Source organism: Sander lucioperca, chromosome 9 (genome assembly GCF_008315115.2).
Source record: "Sander lucioperca isolate FBNREF2018 chromosome 9, SLUC_FBN_1.2, whole genome shotgun sequence".
In the NCBI taxonomy this organism is placed as follows: Eukaryota; Metazoa; Chordata; class Actinopteri; order Perciformes; family Percidae; genus Sander; species Sander lucioperca.
The window spans coordinates 4,999,531-5,024,309 of NC_050181.1; the positions used below are offsets into that span (position 1 = coordinate 4,999,531).

The window sequence follows — 24,779 nt, forward strand, 5'->3', positions numbered from 1 at the left end:
AAATTGCCTGTGGTTCCTGTTGGCCCGCCAGGCTTGTACAATTATAGGGGAAACACTGGGCACCCTGTACCAAAAGGTTAGGCGTTTTATCTCACCTCCACATTGAGTGTGAAGTCGGAGCCATCCAGCAGGGTGACTTTACACTGCATGATCTTCACCTTCTTCACTCCTCGCAAAGGAGACCTGGACAGACGACTTGTGGATGACCTGTGGGACACTAGGTCCTCCTCCTGCCGCTCCTGAGAGGAAGAAAACAAGTGTCACTTCACAGTAATTAGTCAAATGATGAATTTGAAATGTATAATTACACTTTTCCACGTTTCTTCAGTGAGATGTCTCTGCTTGTATTGCATTGTATGTATGGCATTCTGATTTTAGGTTGAAAGTCTTCACAGACCAGAAATGAAAAAGACCCCCTGCTCATAGTTTCCTTACTTGACTGCCTCCAACTGCCCTAAATGTCAATGACTTGTAGTTGTCTTTGACAAACCCACCGGTTCTGTCACATGTCCAAAACCTAAATATAGAGACTTGGACCCTGAGCTAATGTAATCGGGTCCCACTGAGAAGAGCTAGAGGTGTTCTGGCATTTTGTCATAAACTGAGAAAATCCAATTTTCCACTTCGCTGAAAACAAAGCCCTTCCTGACTTTATGCTGAAGAAGCCTTTGGTTTCAAGACATTTTTCATTCTTACCCACACACAGGATTTAATGCCCCTTTTCATTTTTATATTGAAAATGTCTCATCTTGTTCTTCAGGCTATATCCATCCTGTTTTATACAGTCTATGTATCCATCACATTGTAGCTAATGCAGACCAGTTTCTTTCTGTGGACCCATTCAGATGTAGTGCTTAACTAAACAAATACAATTTAGTCACCTTTAGAGAGCATGATAATTAAAGTGACAGTATAATTTAGATTTAATTTAGTTAGAAATTACAAGAATTACCAAAGGGTACATTTAAGCACCGCAGATGTAAAAAAGAAAATCATAGTATTGAAACTATAAACTGATGCCACTTTATTCATATATGCACCCTGCTGGACCAGAGAAATATCTCAGCCTGAGCATGTCTCACAGGAAACACTGACAGTGTTGTGTCAGACTGCTGTGATATGTCTCAGCCTTGTTCCTGCCAATTCACACAGCTCCGACAATGGCAGAGCATCATCCATCATCCTCAGTGTGACACCATAAGGGCTGTTTAATGTGGATACATTTGAAAGGGATACTGGTATGGATCCACTAAATAGGTAGTCACGCATAGCCAGACCTATCTCCACAGCGCAGGAGAATGGTCTGGCTGCACCCATTATCATTCTGCTATAGGGGGAAAAAAAACACGCTCAGGCTTCTTGTATTTCTTTAAACCAATCAAAATCATTCTCCTAAGCTCAGGGTGCAGTGATGGTGCCCTTGTAAAATAGATAGTGGAAGGGGAGGAGAATGGAAGAAAGTAAATTATAATTTTTGCCATGGTAGCGGCATTGCTCTAGGAAGGGGAATGTCGGTCGGACAGTTGGTTCACCTAAAATATCTCAACAACTACTGCAGCGATTGCCATTAAATTGGGTACATATATTCATGGTCTCCAGTGGATGAATTGTAATAACTTCCATCCACTGACCAGTCATATACTGTAGTGCTATTATCAGGTCAGATCAAATACCTGAAAAACTAATGACATTCCCATCAGCTCTACTTTGTGTTTAGTACCATTTAGCAAATGTTAGCATACTGATATTAGCATGGTGAACACAATAAACATTACACTAGGCTTGGGCGATCGCTAATATTTTCAAATCCAATCGTGGTTCCTTGATATCGCCGAGTACTAAGTGTCTAAGTACAGCCTCACAGAGCATGGCAAGTATGGCGGTAGACTCCTTGTCTTGCTTTTGTTTTTGGAAACACTACATAACATATGTTAATCAAGGAGAAATGTGAGCTATTTGGCTAACATTCTATAGTAAAGCACGAGTGGGCCATATAGATAATTTATAGGAGTAATAATTTCATATCAAACGTCAACATTTATCTCGATATAGTACCTTTCTGGAACCTAAATGGAGAAAGATGTCTGTAAATAAAACAATTAGACAAGAATGTTTGTTTTTGGCTAATCCAGTAAACACATATAATAATATCCTAAGGCAATGGAGACCTGATACAACCAGAGCCATTAAATCAGGTAGTTAGCTCAGTATACACAGTATGGCAAAACATTTCAAAAATGTCTATCATCTCAAAGGTATGTATTATCATGTCAGCCAGCCGAAGCCATGCATGTGCAGCTTTGTGAACTAACATTAAAACTTTCATTAAAATTTTGTTACAATTTTTTGCTTCATTGCCCAGCCAATAATGAATCTATTCATCACCTCGCCCTGCTTCTGCTGCTTTTTCATTACAGCCCGTTATGACCACATGTCAAATCATGCTCTATTTCATCTCCTCTTCGAACACATCAAACATTTCCATACTTCAATTTTTCCACACCATGATAAAAGCCACACTGCTAGGTCAGTGGGGCTGTGAGCCTGAGCATGCTCAAATTGCAGTTACATGCTCAAACACACAGCAGATCATAAGAAGAAAAAACATCTCAAAACAAACACAGCTTTTTTTTCTTCCTGTCTACATCTGGTCGTGGTGACTTTTGAACGGTTGGCCTTTTGACTTCTTAATATTGGCTGCTCGTAAATGACAGAAATCTACAAGTTTAAAACTTAGTCCAGTGTTTTTCTAAATTCTAAGATAAGACCACCAGCTACTTGCCTAAAATATCACATAAATGTAAAAATAATAAAGACAGCACAGCTCAGAGCTAATCCCCACTCTAATTTGGTCTGAGAACCTTCACATACTAGACATCGGTAGGGGTGGGACAATTCCTCGACATAATCGATTACAAAAATAAGTCGATTTGCATAAGTTTATACTTGTGCTGTTTCCCCTCCGCCACTAGCCTTATTAACAAGGCCCGGAACCCACCCTGACTCTCTCCACACCCCACCTCTGGCTCTACATGCCACTGTACCTACTCTGCTGTAATGTTCCTTTTTATTACTGTTTAACTTATTTTATTATTTTATTTTACTTTACATTCTATTTTTATCTTTATTAATACATACTGTGTGTATATGTTTATACTTATATTGTTTAAATTCTTTTTATCCTTCTTATATTTAGAGTATGTGTGACATGCACCAACAACACCATGACAAATTCCTTGTATGTGTAAAAAACGTATTTGGCAATAAAGCCCTTTCTGATTCTGATACACAAACATGAAATCAAGGAGCGAGTTAACTTTTCCTGCTACAGATTTTCCACCGTGGTCAAAAAGCTCAGGGGAGACACTTTGTTTCTCTCACTATGACTTTAGAGTCAGTACTCGCTCCGAAGCTAATCACCGTCACTCTCTCACTCGCTCATCCACACACTCCCTGCGTGCACAAACATGCCGGCCCTGCTATTCTTTTAAAGAGATCGGCGCACAAACCAACAAACAAGTATAATATTCAGGCCATTCATGTAGGCTGGAGCCCTGCGTTTCAATTATTTTCCATGCCCCATACTGATGCAAAAATACATTTGCCAGTGATTATCTTAACTGCATATTATTCCAGTGATGAAATAAATCCATGCCATAGCCATTTTAAGTTTTATGTCAAGTACCTAAGTAAAAATAGGGATTACTGATAGAATAATATGCATCGTTAGATTAATCGACTAATCTAAAAAAAGTAATCGTCAGATTAATCAATGACAAAAATAATTGTTAGGGACAGCCCTAAACATCAGTCAAACCTCTTACAACCTCCTTCATTCCGATTTTGAAATTATTTTCTCCTCTCTAGGTTATATCCATGGACAGACCAGTGGTGGCGCGGCTTTAAGCTAGTGCAGGTAAACTGCCAACGATTTGGTCTTCTGCCACATATTGAAGACCAAATCTGTTTGCGTCTACAGCTAGTGACACTGTCTTCTTTCAACTAGTAAATTAGGGAATAAGCAGGAATCTGCCTCAAGTCAGAGACAGTTCCCCTACAGTTTGGAAGAACTAGAAATTCAATTTGTAGAGTAATTAGATAGTGAGCCCAGAAGGATGTTTGGGCCCAGCACTTAGTGTTCAGATAACATCAGTGGCTACTTGGGCTGTCTTAGACATAAAATGGACAGGCTGCAGGCTACACTCTTCATCATAACAGAGATCACTGTTTTTAAAAGACACTGAACTGGAGGTTTTTCACTCTTCTACACAAGAATATTAAAATGCCTATATAGTCCTCAAGCCTGCAGGTGGATCATGTTTTATGTTGTAATAAATGTAACAGCAAATAATCATAAATCACAGTTGTTTATGTGCCAATGTGGTGAAGATTGACTAACTTACAAGAAAAATAAGACATGTACTAATTTACTTTACAAACTAAGTAAGTCAACTAGATACAGTATATAAGGAAAAGATTTTTTTTTTTTTTAAATAAAGTCTTTATCATGGGTCAATGGAGTCAACTATACCAGGCTTTCCCAGAACAATCAAGCTTCGCTGACTTTTGGTGGTTTGCAGTGATGCAACAAACAATTATTTTCAATATTGATTAAACTGCTTATTTCTTTTACAATTAATCACTGAATTGTCCAGTCATAAATGTTGGAAAATAGTAAAAAAAATGCTTATCACAAGTTCCAAAAGGCCAAAGTGACATCTTCAAATGACTTGTTTGGTTTGACCGAACAGTCAAAAACCCCAAAGACATTCGGTTTTCAAAAGCTGCAAATCTTCATATTTTGAGCAGCGGAAAATATTTTGCCTTTTTTTCTTGATAAATTACTTTGACAATTAATCAATTATCAAAATTGTTGACAATTCATTTTCTGTCATCCTTGCAGCCCCAGTTTTCTGTGTTTATTTAATTGCCCTAAACCAGGGGTCTCAAACCAAGAACCGCTAAAAACCATGAGGTTTTCCTTTAGTAGCTCTGTTTATGCATTCTTCCCACAGCTGTGTGAAGTGACTCGGTACAGTCAGCTGACGTAATTCTGGGAATAAAAACATCCACACTGTCGTGGATCTGTGTTTCACCCTATTTCCAAAATGACAGCACAGAGTACCGACTGAAAGACAAGTTCCCTTGTCAACAGATGCATCTGATGCGGGGCCGTAAACACCACTGAAAACACTGACATCATGTCGTCAAAATTGATTTAGTCTGTATCCACTTTTCACACAAAGACACAATTCATTAAGCAGTGGGATGAATGGTATGCATGTATGCTTTCTAAAATTCAAGCTATCAATGAAAAATGGCTGGATCATCCATTTGTAGGCCCAGTTCACACAGAAATGAAGGGATGACTGTGGTTATGAAGAGGCTGACCTGTTCTGTCCTGGCCGGGGTGCTGTGTCCAGCGGCGGCGGGAAGCTGCTCTGGCTGGTTCTGAGGTGAGGTGGGTTCGGCTGCTGCTTTAGCTTTCTCCGTTTCCTTGTTCTCCTGCGGCTGCTTGGCCTCCGAGTCGGTGCCTGATTCAGTTGTCATGGTAAATCACGCTGTAGTGGGGGAAAAGGGAAGGGTAAAGAGGAAACTGGATGAGTCAGCTGACTTGTTATGAATTGATCTACTGTCACTTTTTTCAGCCCTTTGTAATGATACTTTAAGCTCCTCTACGATGCAAATGCAGAGCTGTGGATATTGTTTGGCAGCAGAATAAAGAGTGATATTAATTTTAAGTTAGGTGCAGTGCACCTAACTTAAAATTAATATCACTTAAGTGCACGGTGCACTTAAGTCCTGTTCTCGACAATCTCAGAAGTGTCAGCAGCTGGATGTAATGGAAAGCGCTTAGACTGCTGGTGCCCTGACATCCACAATTTCTACAATATACTGTATGCATGTTTTCATACAAACTGATTCAAAAAGGGACTATGGATTATTTTTATTATCGCTCTTCTCTATTATTCGTTTGGTCTGTAAAATGTCAGAAAATACTAAAACATGTACGTCACTATTTCCCCCAATGCAAGCGTAATAGGCTTGAGCGGGTGTAAACATTTTCAAAGTGGTTTGATATCAAGCCAAACACCGCACCGGTATACTGAATTTTACCAATAGGGTGTCGCACTTGACTCAGCCACTACCGAGTGAGACTAATGAGAGAGCCCATAATGAGAGTGTAGCAACTCCAGTCCACTTGGCGCGTCTCCCACGTGGCTGATGTTCCTACCCTCTCGCTATCTCCACTATCGGGGCTTAGCGCCGCCCAGGACGGTTGTGAATGGTTTAAAGAAATACAAACAAGACAGAGTGTTTTTTTCCCTAGCCCAGAATAGATAGGTGGTGTAGCCAGGCCATACTGCAGCACTGACACAGCGCTGCAGAGATAGGTCTGGCAACGTAAGACTAACTAGATCAAAAGGTATTTTTTGATACATGACATATGCGCCCGTGTTTAGCAGTGGTGTCACTGATCTTCAGCGGTTTTATTTCAGACCGCATCAGAAATGCTTGAGGAAATGTAGCTTGTGTGGACGCTACCACACTGCTTATGAAAGAGCTAAGCTACTGAAAAGCTATTTGATTCAGAAAACAGCGACACTATTGAGAAGAAGTTGAACTAGTAACGCTACTGCCCAACACTGCTTGCAATACAAGTTGGATTTAGTGCCGTGACACAATCGACACAGGTTGCTAATGTAGGCTACTTTTTAAAATGCATGAAAGGGTCAGTGACAGATGCTGGTTCACCTGGTTAGTTAACACACAATCAAACCGGTTTAGCCTCATACACAACTCTAAAGCTTACCTTTGGTTTTGTCCAAAACACAAAGATAGCTGCAACCAGTAAATCTTTAGCATTTTTTGTTTTTAAAAAAAGGACCTAAACTATTAAAGAAATTATATATATAAAATTTCTTTCATGGGCGCCCCAGTTTCTCTGCAGAGTATTTACACACAACAATCCAAAATATCTGAACTGCACCAGTACACGTCTTTCTTGGAATGTCTGTGAATAGCAGCATACCAGCAACAGATGCCGTCCCAAGGTCCTACGACTAAGGTCCTAAGGTAATAAGAGGAAACATCTAATGGTCAGTTTTGCCAAATGAAGATGACAGATAGAACGGATCCCACTGGGGACCCCTGTGCTAAACGTAAACACAGGCTTTGACATTGGGATGTGGGGTTTGGAGCACCCTGGGCCTCTGCTCCAGGTAGTCTGGGGTTTATAGTATGGATGCTTGTCATTCTGCCGTTGGCCTGCTTCTCTCGGAGCTCTATATATAGGGCTGTGTTTACTCCGGGGTGGGAGGATCTCTGGCTTCCAGCCGGGGACAGCAGCCACTAGATCAACAACAGCAACACTGTGGGATGAGGTGATCCCCAAAATGTTTGACATGCTGAATGAAAAACTGCAACGACAACAATGGAGAACTACTGCTCTCAAAACAAAGCCAAAAATCTAACAAAAAAAACACTAGGTATTTATTATTTTTAATTTGCCACAAGCAAGAATTTGCTTTTGAAAGTAAAGCTATTTTACAATTTGTAATAAGAAACCTTCAGTCAGAGAATTTGGCCCACATGCCTACCTCCACGTGTCCTGCTGTGAGCACCACTGGCAGGCACATAGCTGGATTTATTAACAGTTGGAGTCCATGTCCTCAGCATGCCTCCGTGTTTTTCTGTTCATCTTACACTCAGTGACAGATGCATTACTTCAAAATACTTTGAGCTGAACTGAAATGAAGGTTTTGTTGTCTCCGATAAAGCGTTGGTGTGATTAACAGTGTGTAGACTCCACAAACGAGAAAAACATCATTCAATATCATATGGTATTATCTCAAATCTTGATTACAGACCTGAGTAGCGGAAATGTGAATGAAATGATAAAGTCATACGATCCAAATTCCAACCCTGGCTTTTAAAAGTTTTTTTTTTTTCAAAATGAGGATAACTAATGATAAAAGACCACCAAGACAAATTCAACCAGAGTCCTTTCAAAACCTCTCTACTACTTTGTTGTGTCATGTGTGGCAGAGTTGAGGAGTGGCTCAGGACTTAGCTAACAGATGATGGCTGCACAGCTAACCTTTGCTTCTCTTAACCCCTATATGAAACAGGAACTATGGTAGGAGGGGAGGAAAGGAACATCTTAGCACCATAGAAATGGAGGAAGAATACGTTCAGTCACTGGTGACAGGCACTCTTCACAGGGCCACACAACAGCTCACACAGTAGCCTTGTGTGTGACCCTCACCATGGACTGTCACATACATTATGCATTCAGAAAGCTGTATTCACAACTCATTTAGTGTCCTGGACTACTGCTAGGATACAGGGGCGACTGATGATTGCGCCAATATAGCCTTATCATATTGAGTTTAGGATTCAGCTAAAGACAAAGCCTTTTAAATGTAATCATCTGTCATACTTTCAAATAAATTATACATGTGCTTTGCTGCTCTATTGCCGAGTAATCTTGTGTAACAGATTCAACCTCTCAGGTCATGGAAACCTTTACATTTGCTGTCAGAGACAGCTGGTGTTTGGTAAGTTTTTAACAGCAAAAATCCAGGAGGCACAGAGAAAGTAGGGATAGATTTAAATCCAATATTGAATCCACTTTCAAATGTGAATCATTTCAAATACCTTATGGGGTTTACATTTCAACATTTGAAAGTAGGCATGCTAAAATAGCCACAATTCAAAGTTTTCTAACCGCCTTTTGTTGGCTGAGAAGGCAGAAACGCTACGTTTTTAGTGGCAGCCTAATTAATGTTCACAACCTGTACCTACAACCTATATGTTTTCCGTAGCTCTTTGCTGATAAAAAAGATTGAGGAGATTCAAAAGGTTTAATAAGAGATTTGTTAGCAAATCCAGGTATTTTGTCAACTGGGAACTGGATCCAAAATGGAACCTGCTATTGGAGTTTATGTTTCTTGCATAAGTAAATCTCAGAAAATAATAAAAAGAGGAACTCTGCACTTGGCATGGACAGTGACAGCCACCATGACAAGACTGCTGAGAAACTTAAAACAACACTACAACCATGAGCACTTAGTGTCAAATATGTCATCAAATGGATCTCCCAGATTACCACATTGAACACAGTTTTTTCTAAATCAACTGTCACCTGATGGAAAGCACATGTTTTTCTCAGTTGTACTTGCAGATAAAAAAACAATACTTATCAGTTAAACTAATAAGGAAACCCACTGCATTACAAATTCCAAAAGTTCAGCAGAGGTTTATGGGTATGTAGCTACATTACCTAATTGATCACTGGCCCTAACTGCTGTGGTGCTGCCTAGGGATGGGTGGGAATCTCTAGGAACCTTACAATTCAATTCCAAAACAGAGGGCTACGATGCGATCATCGATGATGCATCAAAAGACAACTTGCATCCAGTGTGGCTCTTCTCCAAATCCCTATTCACTTCAACTTCATATAAGCCAAAAAGCTTCCATAAAATAGCTTTTAAGCCAGGGGGGGCCTATTGGATTGAATCTATCTGTGGTTGCTCACACTTAGCCACCCTCACCAAAACGCAAGAGATAGCCTAGCTTAGACAGTCTTACAAAATTGTTACAGCCGATCATGATGTAGAGATTTTATATTTGACTTATATGCATTGAGACATAATCTCTCAAGAGAATCACGATGCATCTACGAATCGTTTTTCCCCCCACCCATAGTGCTGCTCCATGCATGCAAACTTCCATTTTAAGGTCCATTTGTGATTGTAATGCACACTGTTGGAAAGTGGCCTGTGCACATGGAGTCCAAATCACACACACACACACACACACACACACACACACACACACGATGAGGGACTGCCATCTGTGCTGAGTGCAATTAACCGGAGTACACCACAGCTGGGCCCATCCCTGTCACTCCTGCCCCCACACCCATAATCCCCTTGGGGCTTGTGGAGGTAACATGGAGGGGAATGGTTGGCGTTTTTGACACGTCCAGGCCCATCCCCAGTATATGATGAGACCCCTCTACATGACTACAGGGCAGACAGCTGACACACACACACACACACACACACACACACACACACACACACACACACACACACACACACACACACACACACACAGTAACAGGATGCCATGTGGCTGGTCTGGCCACTCAAGTGAGACACTTCTGATCTAGATCCTAGTGCTTTGAACTGTCCTGACTTCAAAACAACAAACAAAAGTATTTATATGCCTTGTCATGAATGTGATGATCTATTCCAGGCCAACCATGCCCATTTTCAATATATATTGTCATTTAACATTTACATTACATTTGAGGCATTCAGTAAATACGTTTAACCACAGTGACTTATAATAGATGTTACATTAGCTCTGCATGCATATACACTATAAATGGTAACTCGTGGTGAGAAGTTCTACTGTCACAATAACAGAAGTTGGTATTACTTTTGCACTCAACAATTCAAGAAATCTAAACAACCCAGATCTGTTTTCTACCTCAGTGGGCCAGAACATTCTCCAGCTCTGGTGCAGCACAAAGTGTAGAGGCAGTTCTGGCAACTAATATTTAATTTATAGAGCCAACAAACACGGTCAACCAATCCATAAAAACAACCCTCTATAAAAGTTCCTACCAAGCTATGAAATGTAATGTAACATCAGTGACTCAGCAAAACATGTAAAGACTGAAGCTTTGATGTTGGCTTTTGTTTTTACTTATCACTGAAGTAGTGTTGAGATACATACACATTGGCATATACACTCAGGGGCCAGTTTATTAGGTACACCTAGCTCAAACAGAGGAAAGCAGGAAACCTCCATATTTAAGGCTGAAAATAGCATTTTCAGCCATTTTTGCATGAAAAGTTACTTAACGATTAATCGGTTATAAAAATAGTTAGCGCTTATTTTTCAGTCTATCGACTAATCGTTGCAGCTCTGAGTAGAACGCAATACAACATAACAGCACCACAAACAAACTATATCCTAAAAAAATATTATGAAGAAGATAACGCCTGTCTAAAACAGTTTCAACAAAAACAGAACATTATAATCTTCATGAAGGCAGGATGTGTGTGTTAGACTCAGACTGCATTCGTTTTAGCTAGGTGTACCTAATAAACTGGCAAGCCATTCATATCATCCACTGCTAAAATGATGCAGTTCTTTTCTGAGACTTCCATGAAAACAGTCTCATAAGAGCTGAAACAAAAATGTCTTTGCATATTTGATTTTTTTTAATTAAGTAGCTGTTTCAGAGGCTTTTTATCCAGTCCTGATATTCATTTTCAAAAATCTTTTAACTGAACCCTTACAGACTGAACCAAACTAGACAACTCAACAGCAGAAGTTGCAGAAGGCAGACTGGTCACATGAAGGTGACTCCAAGCTGAGAGCTTTTTTTTGCTGAGGATGCCATAAATCCTGTCAGCTTGCTGCGTTTACATTCTTAGCATTACTGTCACTAGCAGAAAGACACTCAGGGATACAACAGACAGACCAGCTAACTTATTGTTATCTCAACTTGACTGTGCACTTCATTATTCAACACGATCAGTGCATCTTTGTTGCCGTGCTGGCCCTCAAGGCCAGGCTTGGTTTCCTTTGAAAGCCCGGCACACCTATTACCAATGAGTCTGACAGGGGAAATACCTGAAACACATGTATGCTGGAGTTAGGAGCACTCAATCCAGTTGTATAGCTCATTTGACAAAAAGGAAAATCCCCCAATGTTTAAAGATTAAAATCAAAATCTCGGTAGCTTGATGAAGAGCTAATAACGTCTTATACAGTGGCTGAGACGGGCCAATAGGGATTAAGCATTTTATGAGATTAGCTATAGGTAATCAGTAAATTAGCTGGGACTTGATTACCAATAATGTCCACAGGAAAGCACAATGTTAAAATGGGTTGTTGACATCAGCTGTGACATGCCTACACCACACAACTTTGTGGTTATTTTGGGAAATATTTCAGCTTAGCCCGAGGGATGTATAATATTGAAATAGGGCAGCAACTAATCATTATTAAAATTTCCCAGAGCCCAAGTTGACATATTGAAATTGTTTTTTTTTTGTCAAACCAACATTCCAAAATCCAAATATAGATAAAATATTAGTATAAAATCAAATCACCCTTGTTGACCTTTTACAGACAAACAAATGCCATTTGCATTATCAGTTAATCAGCTGATTCTCAATTAATCAATTCATCTTTTTGCCTACAATATATCAGAAAACAGTCAGAAAGACCTAAAGTTATGTCATCAATAATTTGCTTGTTTTGTCAGATGAGCAGTCCAAAACCCCAAAATATTAAGTTTACAATTACTGTACACAGAAAAGCAGCAAATTATCACATTTGAGAAGCTGGAACCAGACAATGTTTAAGTTTATGGCATTTTAAGCTATAAAAAAAAATCGAATCACCCTTGTTGACCTTTTACAGACGAAAACAATTAAAAGAGGCCATTGCTGTTTACCTTTAGATGACCCCAGTGTGTCTCTGTGATGTTTAGTAGTAGGTTTGCTGTGACTGAATCATGTTATTTGTAGTTTTTCCTTATCTACTGTATGGATAAGGGATAAGGATAGAGCGCGTTGTATGTTTAAGAAATCTTAAAACCCTCTTAGACAAATTTGTGATTTTGGGTCGTAAAAATATAGCTCATTTGCATTGACCTGGTGGTTCATGCCTGTAAAACTACACTATTCCTACAGGGTTTTGCAGATATACAGCATCTTGATCATCATCATGAATATCAAACAATGTCAGCAGTTTGTTGGGGGGAAATGTGAGACAGAAAGACAATCATCTCAATATTCTAACACTGTAAACAGGTTAAAGTAAATTTAGGCTGTGATCAAAAGGTACACTGTCAATGAATGAACAACGAAAGCCTCCAAACAAGGCCCACGATGCTGCTGCCTTTCAATGCTACTGCAACAACAGCTTACTGTGCATCTTAATTAAATTGTCAAGTCAGACTCCGGCCATTGCATTCCCTGCTTACAAGGATGTGAGGATGCTAAAAAAAGGATCCATAACGTGTCATACTGCCCCTTACCACGCCTACCGCACTGCAGATCAAAAACATCCAAGTATGTCATCTTAACCCCCGACAATTTAACGATTTGAATCAATTCAACTGTCCTCAAATGTTACAGTGTCTATAGACACTGTAACATACCAGTGACTCAGCGCTGTCATTCACTTATGTAGCCTATAATACGGGGGATTCGAGGTTGGAAAAGCATCTCTATCGTTTTGTTTTCACCCATTTTCTGCATCGAAACGGGAGCACATTAGCCTACAGTAGGCTACCTTAAGCGGCTTGTTGCTTTGAAATATCCGACTTTTAGTACAAAATAACGGCCGCAGCACATTCAGCAAACAAAACCAACATGACGCTACAATGTTACGCACCAAAAGGCTACAATGCAAAACAGCGCGACAAAAGGTTACGACTAATGTTTCTGACACGGTTAGCCTGGTCCACTCGACTTTTCCGCCTGAGTGAATACATTAGAAGTGTATCTTAACGTTAATTATCTGTCATCGGCCGTGGGTGTTGTGGTCAGACGACCCGAATATGGCAAGAGAGGAAATAATACACAGATTTGAACAAACCGGGAATCATGCATCTCTTGTAAGACGCCTCAGTGTTAAGATCAGAAGAGAAAAGCAGCAAAAGAAAGGTTTATTACCAGGTAAACCGTCCTCGTTCAGCTGGCTCATGCGAGTTGCATTCGTAGTGGGCTTCTGTTTCCTGACAGCGGTGCTACTCTGCTGCAGTTCCCCCTCTCCACCAGCCTATCAAACTCCACTATGCAGCTGAGTAGAATTGTGGGATATCTGGACAGCCGGGGCATTCTTTTAACAGCACACACACCCCAACACATACACGAACGCACACGCAGAGCATGGCAATTGATGGCACGAGATGTGTTGTTTTACTGGGAAAAGGCAGCGAAATGTAGTTACATGAAATTGAATCAGTGTGGAATGTAACACACAGGCTACAGTACTCAAGTACAATTTTAAAATGCTTGTACTTAATTGAGTAATCCCACTTTATGCTACTGCATATGGATGGATTATCCTTATTCATTAAAATATGCCAAGTTTACAATGCACCACTTACAGTACAGCGGAAACAATGAGTCAACTGATATATTGATTTAAGGACTAAATAGTTGCCCACTGTGTAATAATTGATTAATTGTTAATGTAATTTTTCAAGCTAAAAATACAAAACTTCTCTGGTTCCAGCTTCTCGATTGTGAGGCTATTGTGTCTCATGTAACAGTAAACTGAATATTTTTGGATTTTGGACTGTTGGTTGGACATAATATGCAATTTGATGACACCCCCCTCGGAATTTTTTAGTATTGTCCAAGATTCTATAGACCAAACGATTAATCGAGAAAGTTAATCAGCAGATTAATTTTTTCATCAAACGATTAATCGAGAAAGTTAATCAGCAGATTAATCGATAATGAAAATAATTATTAGCTGCAGCCCTAGATGGCACAAATTCATGTAAGCTGCAACAAGAATGATACAAATACATTTTCAAACAATGCGACAAAAAAGTCCAAAACCAAAGTTATTTTCACAATCACAATGTATAAAACTGCAGAAATTAGAAGAATACTAATTTAATAGTCCATCATCACACCTAAAAATGAAACATATAGCATATGCATATAGTTGCTAAAGATTAAGCTACTCAGTAGCATGTTAAAGTAGTTAAAATTAGCTAATCCTGGGCCAGCCACAACATACAAATGCTTCTCAAAGACTTACTGACTGTATGCACCCAGTCTGGAGCACTTTATAATATTCTCCAAATTGAAAAACATAATCCAAGACATAACAAAACAAGCCAATATAGTGAACACACCAACACACCGACACACCGACACACACACCGACACACCGACACACACACACACACACACACACACCCCTAAGTACATACATGTGGTTGTGCATGCACAAATACAGACATAAAAGCAAGTTTTTAATTAGTGTCTGGGTTGTTCCCTCTGGGGGATTTGAGGGTTTTGCCTCCTGCCTCCCAGTGGGAACTTGACCCAACTCGGTCACCCATTTAACTTTTATTTCATCTAATTGCACTCATGCTCAAGAAGTATACCACATGCCAACACTTACAGTACAGTACACTATGCAAATATAAACACACAGTCAAGCACATTACGACTTCAAAGAATTTTTTGCTGCAGTCGTGCATGAATTCCTTAAATAGTGACTGACACATAGCAAGCATGTTTTGCAGATAGAGGGTACATGTAATACAACACACACAGTGCAACTCTTTTGTACAGCAGCTAGACATCTGGCTCCTCATAACAGCTAATAAAACAAGCTCAATGACAACACCAATTAATGTTTTACATTGAAGACATAACTCACATCACAATCCGAGGTGATTGAGCTACTTTGCATGCAAGTTTTAATTCCTAAAACACCAACTTTACAAGCCACCATCAGTAAGGAGAGTGAGGTTTAGAGCTGCAGTAGCTTAACAATAGATGTAACAAAATATTCATGCAACCCTCAATACTGGGAAGAGAAATAAGAGCTGAGGAGGACAGTCAGGACGATATTTTTTTCAATGTGACACTGTAATAAGTTATGGCAGTGTCTTTGCTGAGTCTAATGTGATAGCTCCTGTGACCATAAAAGGTGTAAGAGTGTGCTTTTACTTAAGTGACAATATAAGGAGAGACAGCCTTACAGGTTCAACGACCATTATGATAAAAGTAGTTGTGACTATTTAATACCACATACTGTAACTCTATAATTTAGTTAGTTTACTCTATACAAGTTAGGTTCTTTCACTTCCCCCTTAATTTCTTGTTTTTAAAGCACTGACATGATTGCAATTATAAACCAAGCTTAGAGCATCACCACAATATGTCTCTCAGAGAATACACACTGTACATTAAGCAGTAAGAACTATCTAGAATGTCTGCTCTCTGCACAGCCAAACAATAGTTATCTACATTTAAAGCAGGTGGAGTCTGGCACAGTATTGTCATCAGACATTGCTCATCATGGCCCGTCTGGCCAGTGGGTGGTGACTGTGCGCCTCTAATGCAGTAAACAATCTTACATTGGAAATGAAGGATTAGCTTGTCTCCAAAAGAAATATCAATGCTCAGACTGGCAAACAGCTAATTGCAATGGAGCTTTAATTCATGAATCTTTCGGTTAGTTGGATGTATTTTTCTGACTTCTGCAGATATCAAGTCAGGACAAAAACACAAGACACAAGGCTTATCTAGCCAACCTGACACAACCAATGTAACATAGCCCTCAAAGCAGAAAATATTTAAGCAGATTTCATTTCTATTTACAAATATTTTGATCAATGTGTAATATAAAACAAGAAGCATGCTCAGGCCTTCCTCAGTGTATAACTGTTGACCAGTTGTAATGCTTTCCTGTCTGATGAAGTAAAAAGGCATCGACCTTTGCTATCACGTTTGGAGTTGCAGTCTTCATCTTTCTTTTTAGTTAATATGTTCACTGTGCTGAAATTGACAAAAGATCTATGGGAAGTTTAGATTAAATGGAAACACTCTTACAGATAACTGACGCTTTAAGAAAATGTTTGCCACACAAAGATTCATAATAATTAAAATCAGGCCCTGACTGACGTTATGAGTTTTGACTCACTGAGTTCTCACTCTCTGTATGTATAGTGACTTGCAGATATGTGTGAGGGCAAATCTATGACTCCTCACAGCCTCCAGAACAGCCCTTGGTCAGCAGAATGATTAATACCACACAAGACAGACAACATGTGATCTATGGACTCTACTGAGCTTATGTGGCTGCTTAACTCTTCACTTTTTTCTGCTGCGTACAGACACTTAGTTCCTCTGCTCCAAAGCCTGACCTTGAACTTGGGTAGCGTTGAATTCCAATGTGTTTTCTCTCAAGTATTAGCCCAATTGGGGAACATAAGGTTACAGTACGTTTTCCTTCTCACACAAAACTAACTAGCAATACTGCCACTGTCTCTTTTAATTTACATGATTCAAATCTTACAGGAAGGAAGTTGCATTATAATGATCTCCTGCTTACACAGAAAGTTGGCACTTAGTGATAAAGGTTAAAGTCAACTGAAGTATATAAAATGAATTAATCTCAAATCAGTTTTTTTTTTAAATGTAAATCTTTGAGACCAAGTTTTGGGGGGAACAACATCAAATTTGAATCAGCAAATCCTAGTGTGTATGGAAATGTGTATATACTCCGTCTCTAAAATTAGTAATCTAATGAACCGCATTACAGCAATCCAATTTCCTGAGCTGCGGTCAGATCGAGCAACCTGGCACTTCATCAATACATAATTATACTGACGCATGTTCCTTACAATACATGGCAAATCATCCGTGTGATCTTATAAAAAAAAGAAAAAAGGCCAGCATTTTCTACCATCCCCGGCGTCTAAAATAATTGCTGGTCTTAAAGGGTCTCTGCCCAAAAACAGAATTACATCTCCATTTTGTTTTTGGGCTTGTGGACACAGAGACACCACAACAGTGACTTAACTGGGTCCTTTCTACACTTGATGATGTATATTAAATGTATGCCAACCTATGTTGTCTTCAAATAAAGTAATTTCTAATGAGAGCTTTCTCAGGCTGATGTTTCAATCTTAAAAAACCCTCCATTGTCTAATATATGAATGTACTATTGAGCATGGAGAATGTATGGTTATCATGTTAATTGCTGTTTTTAATTAGACTTTGAACTCAATGAACTCAAAGTGAATTGGCTCCAGCTCTGCTTTCTTTTAACCAACTAACTAACCAAAGCTACTATCCCCTGCTGTCCAGCTCTATTCAGCTGTAAACACCTTTACTCCCAAAGGGCTGCAGGTCAGCAAGCAAACATGCCAAATTAGAGTCAGATTTTGACACCCCCAAATCGACCCCCTATCTTGAGAACACTCATATGACATTACATCCGCCTATTAGAAAAGTTAGTCTTTCATCTTGGCTCCCTTTCATGTAAAGCCAAAGGTACATACTGCAGACTAATGTTAAAAGGGATTATTACTACAATGGGGAAGACACTCCCTTCTTGTTTTTCACATGTAGGAAGCACATCTTATCTCGAGGAATCGTGAATGTGCTCTGCATTTGTAACCTTTGGAAAGCAGCAGGCTAATGATTGTGCCTGTCAAGTGATTGCAGACCAGGCATTTTTACAGAAAGGGAGGGGCAGCACATGTGTGGTTTGAAAAAATAAAACTGCAGCAAAATTTAGAATCATTCTTCCCTTTTAGAGCTTTTTATGGATATCTGCATTTCAGCTTGGAAGAACTATCTAAATATCCTGACGTCCAAGCAGAAGTGTAGTGGTTGAGGTAGTAACTTCACTTGATTTCATTTTGACAACATAGTCCAAGTTGGATGTCTCTTTTCTGTGTAAAATCAAACAATATGTTCATTCAGGCTTTTTTATGAATCTTGTTATGTGCAGTTTTCATCTAGACTTTTTTTAAATTACAACAATCACTTCAGTATGTACAGAAAGTAAAACAACACAAGAGTCTACAGCAATGCAAGCGGCTATGAGGCTTTACTGCAAAGCGCCGGTTTGAGCTAAATGCTAACATGCTGATGTTTGCATGATAAAATTTGCTAAATTGGCGGATATTAGCTTATTGCGGATATATTGTATTGGTGTATACGTCGGGGGATAAGTTGCAAGACAGAAAATGCTAAACTAGATTTGAGGTAAACTTTTACAAAGTTTATATCTTGGTCACAGTTTAAAACATTTTTTTGTGGATTGTTTGTTGTGTTATATATGTAAAAAAATAAAATACTGCCCAATATGAACCAAACTCCAAAATACCGATATTGGCCTAAAAAATAAAATTAAAATTCTGTAAACAATACTATGTTTTCTGTGTTTAGTTAGATAATAAATAAAAAAGAAACAAAATGTGGGACAGATGGTAGTTTGGATAACCTTAAGCAAGGACAAATGGAAATTCAGTGCTTGAATGTTCACAGCAAAATAGCAAACCACTGCAACAGAGTTTTTTGAGAGGAAACAAAAGGTCCTTTACAATAGCACATTTGAGGAGGACTTTAAAGAGAGCCCAGTCCAACCCTTACTCTCCACTATAAATACTCTGTCATCCCAGGAGCTGTAGCTTTATAAGGCAAAGACAGCCCCATGCTGCTCTCAAGTGATCAGGCAACACTGGGAGATAACAAAACACCCAACAAGCTTATCTCTCCACTCAACAAGATTGAGTCCTACATGTTATCTCTGCCAGCCTTCCGAAGGCCTTGGTGATCGTAAGCAGCACTGCACTCACGTGTCGAGTTCAGCTCACTTCAACTGACTGTGAATGACTGCACACCTGAGGGCAAGACATCTGTGTTGATGGGTTCATTTGCATTTTGCACGTTATGCTGATGCTCTTGATTTTATAGTAAAAATAACAAGTGAGCAGGTAGAACTTCAGTGTCTTGCTCAGGGATATTTGTTAATGGACACTTTGGCTATTGAAGTGATCCTAGTCTTGCATTGCCAGACTTTCCTCCACAGCGCTGCGGAGGAAGGTCTGGCTAGTCCACACAGCATTCCGGTATGGGAGAAAAATGTGCTCTGGTTCATTAGCATTTCTTTAAACCAATCACAATCGTCATGGGCGGTGCTACACCCCGGACAGAGCCACAGTGCCGCTGCAAAATAGACTCGGGAAGGAACTTTTTTGGTTTTGGTGGAACGTGTACATTCAAAAGTTGTTTTAGTCGTGCAACAGAGAACTCAGATTGGACAGATAGTCTAGCTAGCTGTCTTGATTTACCCTGCAGAGATCTGAGGAGCAGTTAACCATAGTCTTCATAAATGGACCGGAGTTTAAAATTCCAACACAAAGAAAGCAGAAGGTAAAAAAAGTGTGATCCGGCGGAATTTCTGGTAGCACCGGAGCAATCCCGGATGTGGAACGTCATGGATATAGACTAATGTGATCCAAATGTGAACTTCCAAATATGTGATGGTCTGAGCTGTGACGACCTTGTACCATGAAAGTAACAATAAAACAGTTGTTTTCTATCAAAATTCAGTTCAATTTTAAATTCTGTGTGACTATTCACTGCTTTCAAGTTCAAAAAGTCTCTCGGGCTGCAACTATGGATTATGGGTGGCAGTAGCTTAGTCCGTAGGGACTTGGCTTGGGGGCCAGGCACCTCCTGGGCTGAACTGCTCGGAACGCTTGACTATGGCAGTCCCCTCACTCCAACATCTCTCCATAACAAAAATGCATGTCTATAAGTCCTGTGTGTGCATGTGTTTATTTCGGGCCTATGTGTGTGTGTTTTCAACAATGGAGTGAAAAAAAAACTGAATTTTCCCAAGAGGGATTAATAAAGTATACCTTTCTTTTCTTTCCTGTCTTTATCATCAATAACCCTGCTGATTATTTTTTTCAATTAATGGCTTAGTCTAGAAAATGTTGAAAAACTGTGAAAAAGTGCACATCTTAAACTTCTTTCTCCAAATTGCTTGTTTTGTTCGACCAACAGTCCAAAACCCAAATACATTCAATCTACAATGAAATATGGCAAAGAAAAGCAGACAGTTCTTACATTTGAGAAGCTGGATCCTGCAAATGTTTGGCCTCTTTGTTTGAAAAGAAAAGAAAAACTGAAACAATTAACAATTTTTGCTGAAAGCTCTAATTCTCTCCTTTCAATTTGAACAAATTTGTTCCAGCCATTTAGATGCAAACATGGTGTCTTGGGAAAAGAAATTGGGATTTTATGGCTCATGTCATTTTTTTCTCCTTTTATTGCCTGTATTTATAGGACAGATTAAGACAGGAAAGTGGGAGAGAGAGGGGGAATGACATGCAGCAAAGGGCCCCAAGGTCGGAACCGAAACCCGCGGCCACTGTGATCTGTACATGGGGCACACGCTCAACCAGGTGAGCTAACCAGGCGCCCCGGCTCATTTCACTTATAAAGTGTCATAGGAGGTAATTTTCATTCCACTGGGAGTTTAATAATTGACCCACCATCCGGAAGATTGTATAATGTAATAATTCAATTGTTGGCTCTGCCCTTTTATTCATACAGAAATTACTTTACTCCAACCTTTGCATGTCTTATCACTAAATTGTGATAATGCCAGAGATTTGCGGACTATTTCTTTTAACCTTCAACTCCAATTTCTGACTCACACACATGGGCCCTTCCATAAACTTAATTTCGTCAAACACAGCTCAATGAGTCATAGCATCAAAGAGCATCAGGTAAAAGAATGTCTTCTCCTCCATTACAATGCCAGGGCCATTGATCATGAACTGATCTGACAATAGAATTGATTTAAATTCAATAGGTGGAGATAGTCTTTATCACTGGCAACATTACATCAAAACAGCAGTAGGAAATCTCTCCTGTGGAGCAGGAGAACGAGCAATAATTATGAACATGAACGAATGAATGACCTTGAGCCACAGAAAGAAGATTTAATCTCGTTATGTCATCCTAACACTAGACAAGGAATGCAATAGCATTACAAATGGAATTTCTAAGGGGAATACATTCCTGATTCTGAGCAAAGGTAATTGGGGTCACAAGATTTTCTCTACTGTAGGTCACCAAAACTGCCCTTTCAATCATAGCACCTAAACAACATCTTCTGATGTAATACCTGATGAAACAGACAGTTTTTGTACATATGCTGCATTTCAGTCCGTTTGGAATTTCCCTGCTGCTTGCCCATAATTATAACCTTCCTGCATTTAAGTGTCCCAGCTTGGAAAAACCAGGCAAGAAACATGGTCACCCACAACATTTTAATACACTTTCCTCAAGTTACAGCTGGTATCGCGTAATTTACAGTATATATGACAGTGTTTACTCGCTGTATTCTGTGAGTGCAACTTTCCATTTCTTTTTCTCTCTGTGTTCTTCCAATCAGGATATAGCAATCAGAATATGATGACAGTTGGTGGGTTGTTTGGCCACTGTCAATCAAATCTAATGAAACTGCAGTTTCACAGTCCTGAAGAATATTAACTGAGTTTTGAGGTTAAACTTTTAACAAATAATACCAAAGGATGCCTGAATATCTAAAGCGACTATAATCAATATTATTATACCACAACTTTACTGTTCATTACTGTTCTACGGTTCACTCTCACTGCTCTAATAGTGACGTTTTGGCCGCATCAGGCAGTTGCTCACAGTTAAGAGATTAGCTGGTGAACTTAGTGGAGCATTTTGCAGCTAAAGACACAGATACCTCCCTCAGGAGTTGGTTGAAACCAAAACGACTCTAAATGAATTATAATGCTGCACACTGCTGGATGGGTAAATAAGCAACTGTTTGCTAACAAGTTTGAAAGGTGATTACATGTCTACTTGTTTCTGCTGCTCCCAAGAGGCCAAACAAATAAGATTTGAAATCACATTTTTAGGGGCATTTAGGGGCTGTTCACTTGTCAAGTTGCATTGTTGGAGAAATCATACATTTCTGACTCTGATATATCTCTAGCAGCATATGAGCTTTGGTTTCTGGCTTTCGTTGTGAGAGAGTTTTAAATAAATTGAAGTACAATTTCAAGGAGAAACACTCTTCTTTTAGGGAATCCATTATCATTTATTATTAGTCTTTAGTTTAAACCTTATGCCCTAGCTCTAAATACAGACAATTTAAAATGATACAAGATCAATCTGAAAGGAAATTACACTACCTCCCTTGCTTATATGGCACACTTTTTCCCATACATTGATATACTTGTGGTGGCCCGCCACACAATCAATGTTGACTGCCACATACTGCCATATATGCTCTTTAGTTTTTGATGCTCAACATTTCCTGGGGGAGGACCCACAGATCCCCGCTTCACATGTGTAAGGCCTATTCTGAGCCAGGAAAAACCCTGGTATTATGAACACCTCAGAACAATTTCTCCAACACGGATGCATTCAAGTTAGGGTTAATGTATTATGTTCTTAATACGCTTTTAATCTCGTAGAAATTCAAAGAAGTTATTAGCATGTTATTAGTAATGTAAGACGCCTAAAGTTAGCTAGTAAGGATTCAATTTTGTTCATGTTCAAGTGTTCAACAAGTTAACAACATATACAGTAACACTTAAGTTTATTTTTTTTGTCTTGCATGCAGAAGGTCACAAAGAGGTGAACAGCATCTGGCTGTTAAACAGAATTACAACTTGTGGTATCTTTTGTTTCGTCAAAGAGAAAGAGTTTTTTTTGTTTGTTTAAAGATTACATTGTGTGCTGTAACTGCCCCTGCACCCTTATAGCCTTGAGGATGGGACTGGGGGCAGATTGTCTATTTAGGCCTAAGCTGTTATACAAAGTTGCCAAAAATATTTGCAGTACAATTAATATAAGAATTCTGCACCTCTTTCCGCACGTGGACCCCCCACCCCGGGTCAGCTACCACTGCAAATAGAATCTCATTCTGTAGGAAACACTGATGCCGTGACATATAGCAAGCATATTTTGCCTACTAAGTCTTTTAAAGACAAGTAAGTCAGTCATGGTGACATCAAAAGTACCAGCTCAGCAAATGCTTCACAGTGGAAATTGCAGGACTGTACACGCAACCACCAGCTAATGAACATGACACAGACAAGTCCCATGGACTTTGCCCAGCCTTATCTTCATGGTTCTGTACATTCACCTTTATCATTCAGCCTCATATATCTGTTAAAACTTCTGAACTGTAAGAACGACCATGTGGCCCTATATAAAGCAATAGTCCATTTTAAAATATATATAATATGAGCCATATTGACCTTGGCGACATTACAAAATATAAAAAAATGACCATGCAGTAAAGTTTAAGTAACTCTTTTAGTCTATATGTACAGTTAAGAGATTATTAAAACAAAGAGCTTTTCCTTCATTGATGCATGCACATTTCTATTTTGGGGAGATTATAAGTGGAACCACATGCTGTGATGACTTCCTATTTCCGAACTCTCTGCCTGTGCCCAGCAGATTTTTGATCAGGTGCGCGCGTGTGTGCGTGTGTGTGTGTGTGTGTGTGTGTGTGTGTGTGTGTGTGTGTGTGTGTGTGTGTGTGTATGGGTGGTTGTTTGCTTGCTCAGCAAAATAGGAAGGCATTAGTTAAGAAACCGCCTAAGAAAAACGTTGATAAAGACCTCAATTAGCATGTTTTTATTTAACGTAAGCAATGTTAACACCAGAAAAGCCAAGGAAGTAGTAGTTTTAAAATATGTTCACATTTAAAGAGCTGCTTCACCAACCCTTTTGTAGAACCCAGTAGTTTAAAAAATGAGGTAATGCAACATTCATAATCCATCTAGTAACCCTTAACCCTCAAAATGACACGTCGGCCTTCTGTTTGACCTAGTCTTAGAGCCGCTAAAACTGATGTCTCTTTTAATATGCAAACATGTCTTTGTCTATTATGTCTGACCTGTCTCAGTGTTTATGTGTCACACTTCCCGTTTTTTGTGAATGAAAGCTTGTACTCACCATTTCACATTCCAAGAAAAGCAGCAGGTCACAGTGTGTTGGAAACCCCGGTGTTTGAAGCAGAGAAACAAATGAAAAATGAAACAAAACATTAACTGAGAACGAATTATACACGTGTCAGGTTCTGGAAAATACCCTTAAAACAATGTCAATGCTGCCCAAATCATGCAAAACTCAGTTAATGTGCTACTGCCCAGTAACCGTATTGATAGGTAGTGAAGTTCAGCA

General features: G+C 39.3%; 1 protein-coding gene across 28 annotated transcripts in view; it reads right to left on the reverse strand.

Moving 5' to 3' along the window:
• epb41l3b (erythrocyte membrane protein band 4.1-like 3b) overlaps positions 1–24,779 on the reverse strand; it is a 56,921-nt gene that overhangs the window by 31,932 nt on the left and 210 nt on the right. For 20 of the 28 annotated variants that reach the window (XR_004898198.1, XM_031293775.2, XM_031293770.2 and 17 more), the window contains exons 1-3: positions 13,713–13,882; positions 5,392–5,561; positions 96–239 (exon numbers count right to left, since the gene is read on the reverse strand). Coding sequence is in view for 27 of the 28 variants with exons in the window: in XM_031293775.2 (XP_031149635.1) it covers positions 96–239; positions 5,392–5,550 (303 nt within the window). In the remaining variant the exon portion in view is untranslated. Of the gene's footprint in view, positions 1–95; positions 240–5,391; positions 5,562–13,635; positions 13,656–13,712; positions 13,883–24,551; positions 24,756–24,779 lie in introns of those variants that run through there. The other 8 variants (XM_031293779.2, XM_036004798.1, XM_036004800.1 and 5 more) reach the window with 4 other exon arrangements.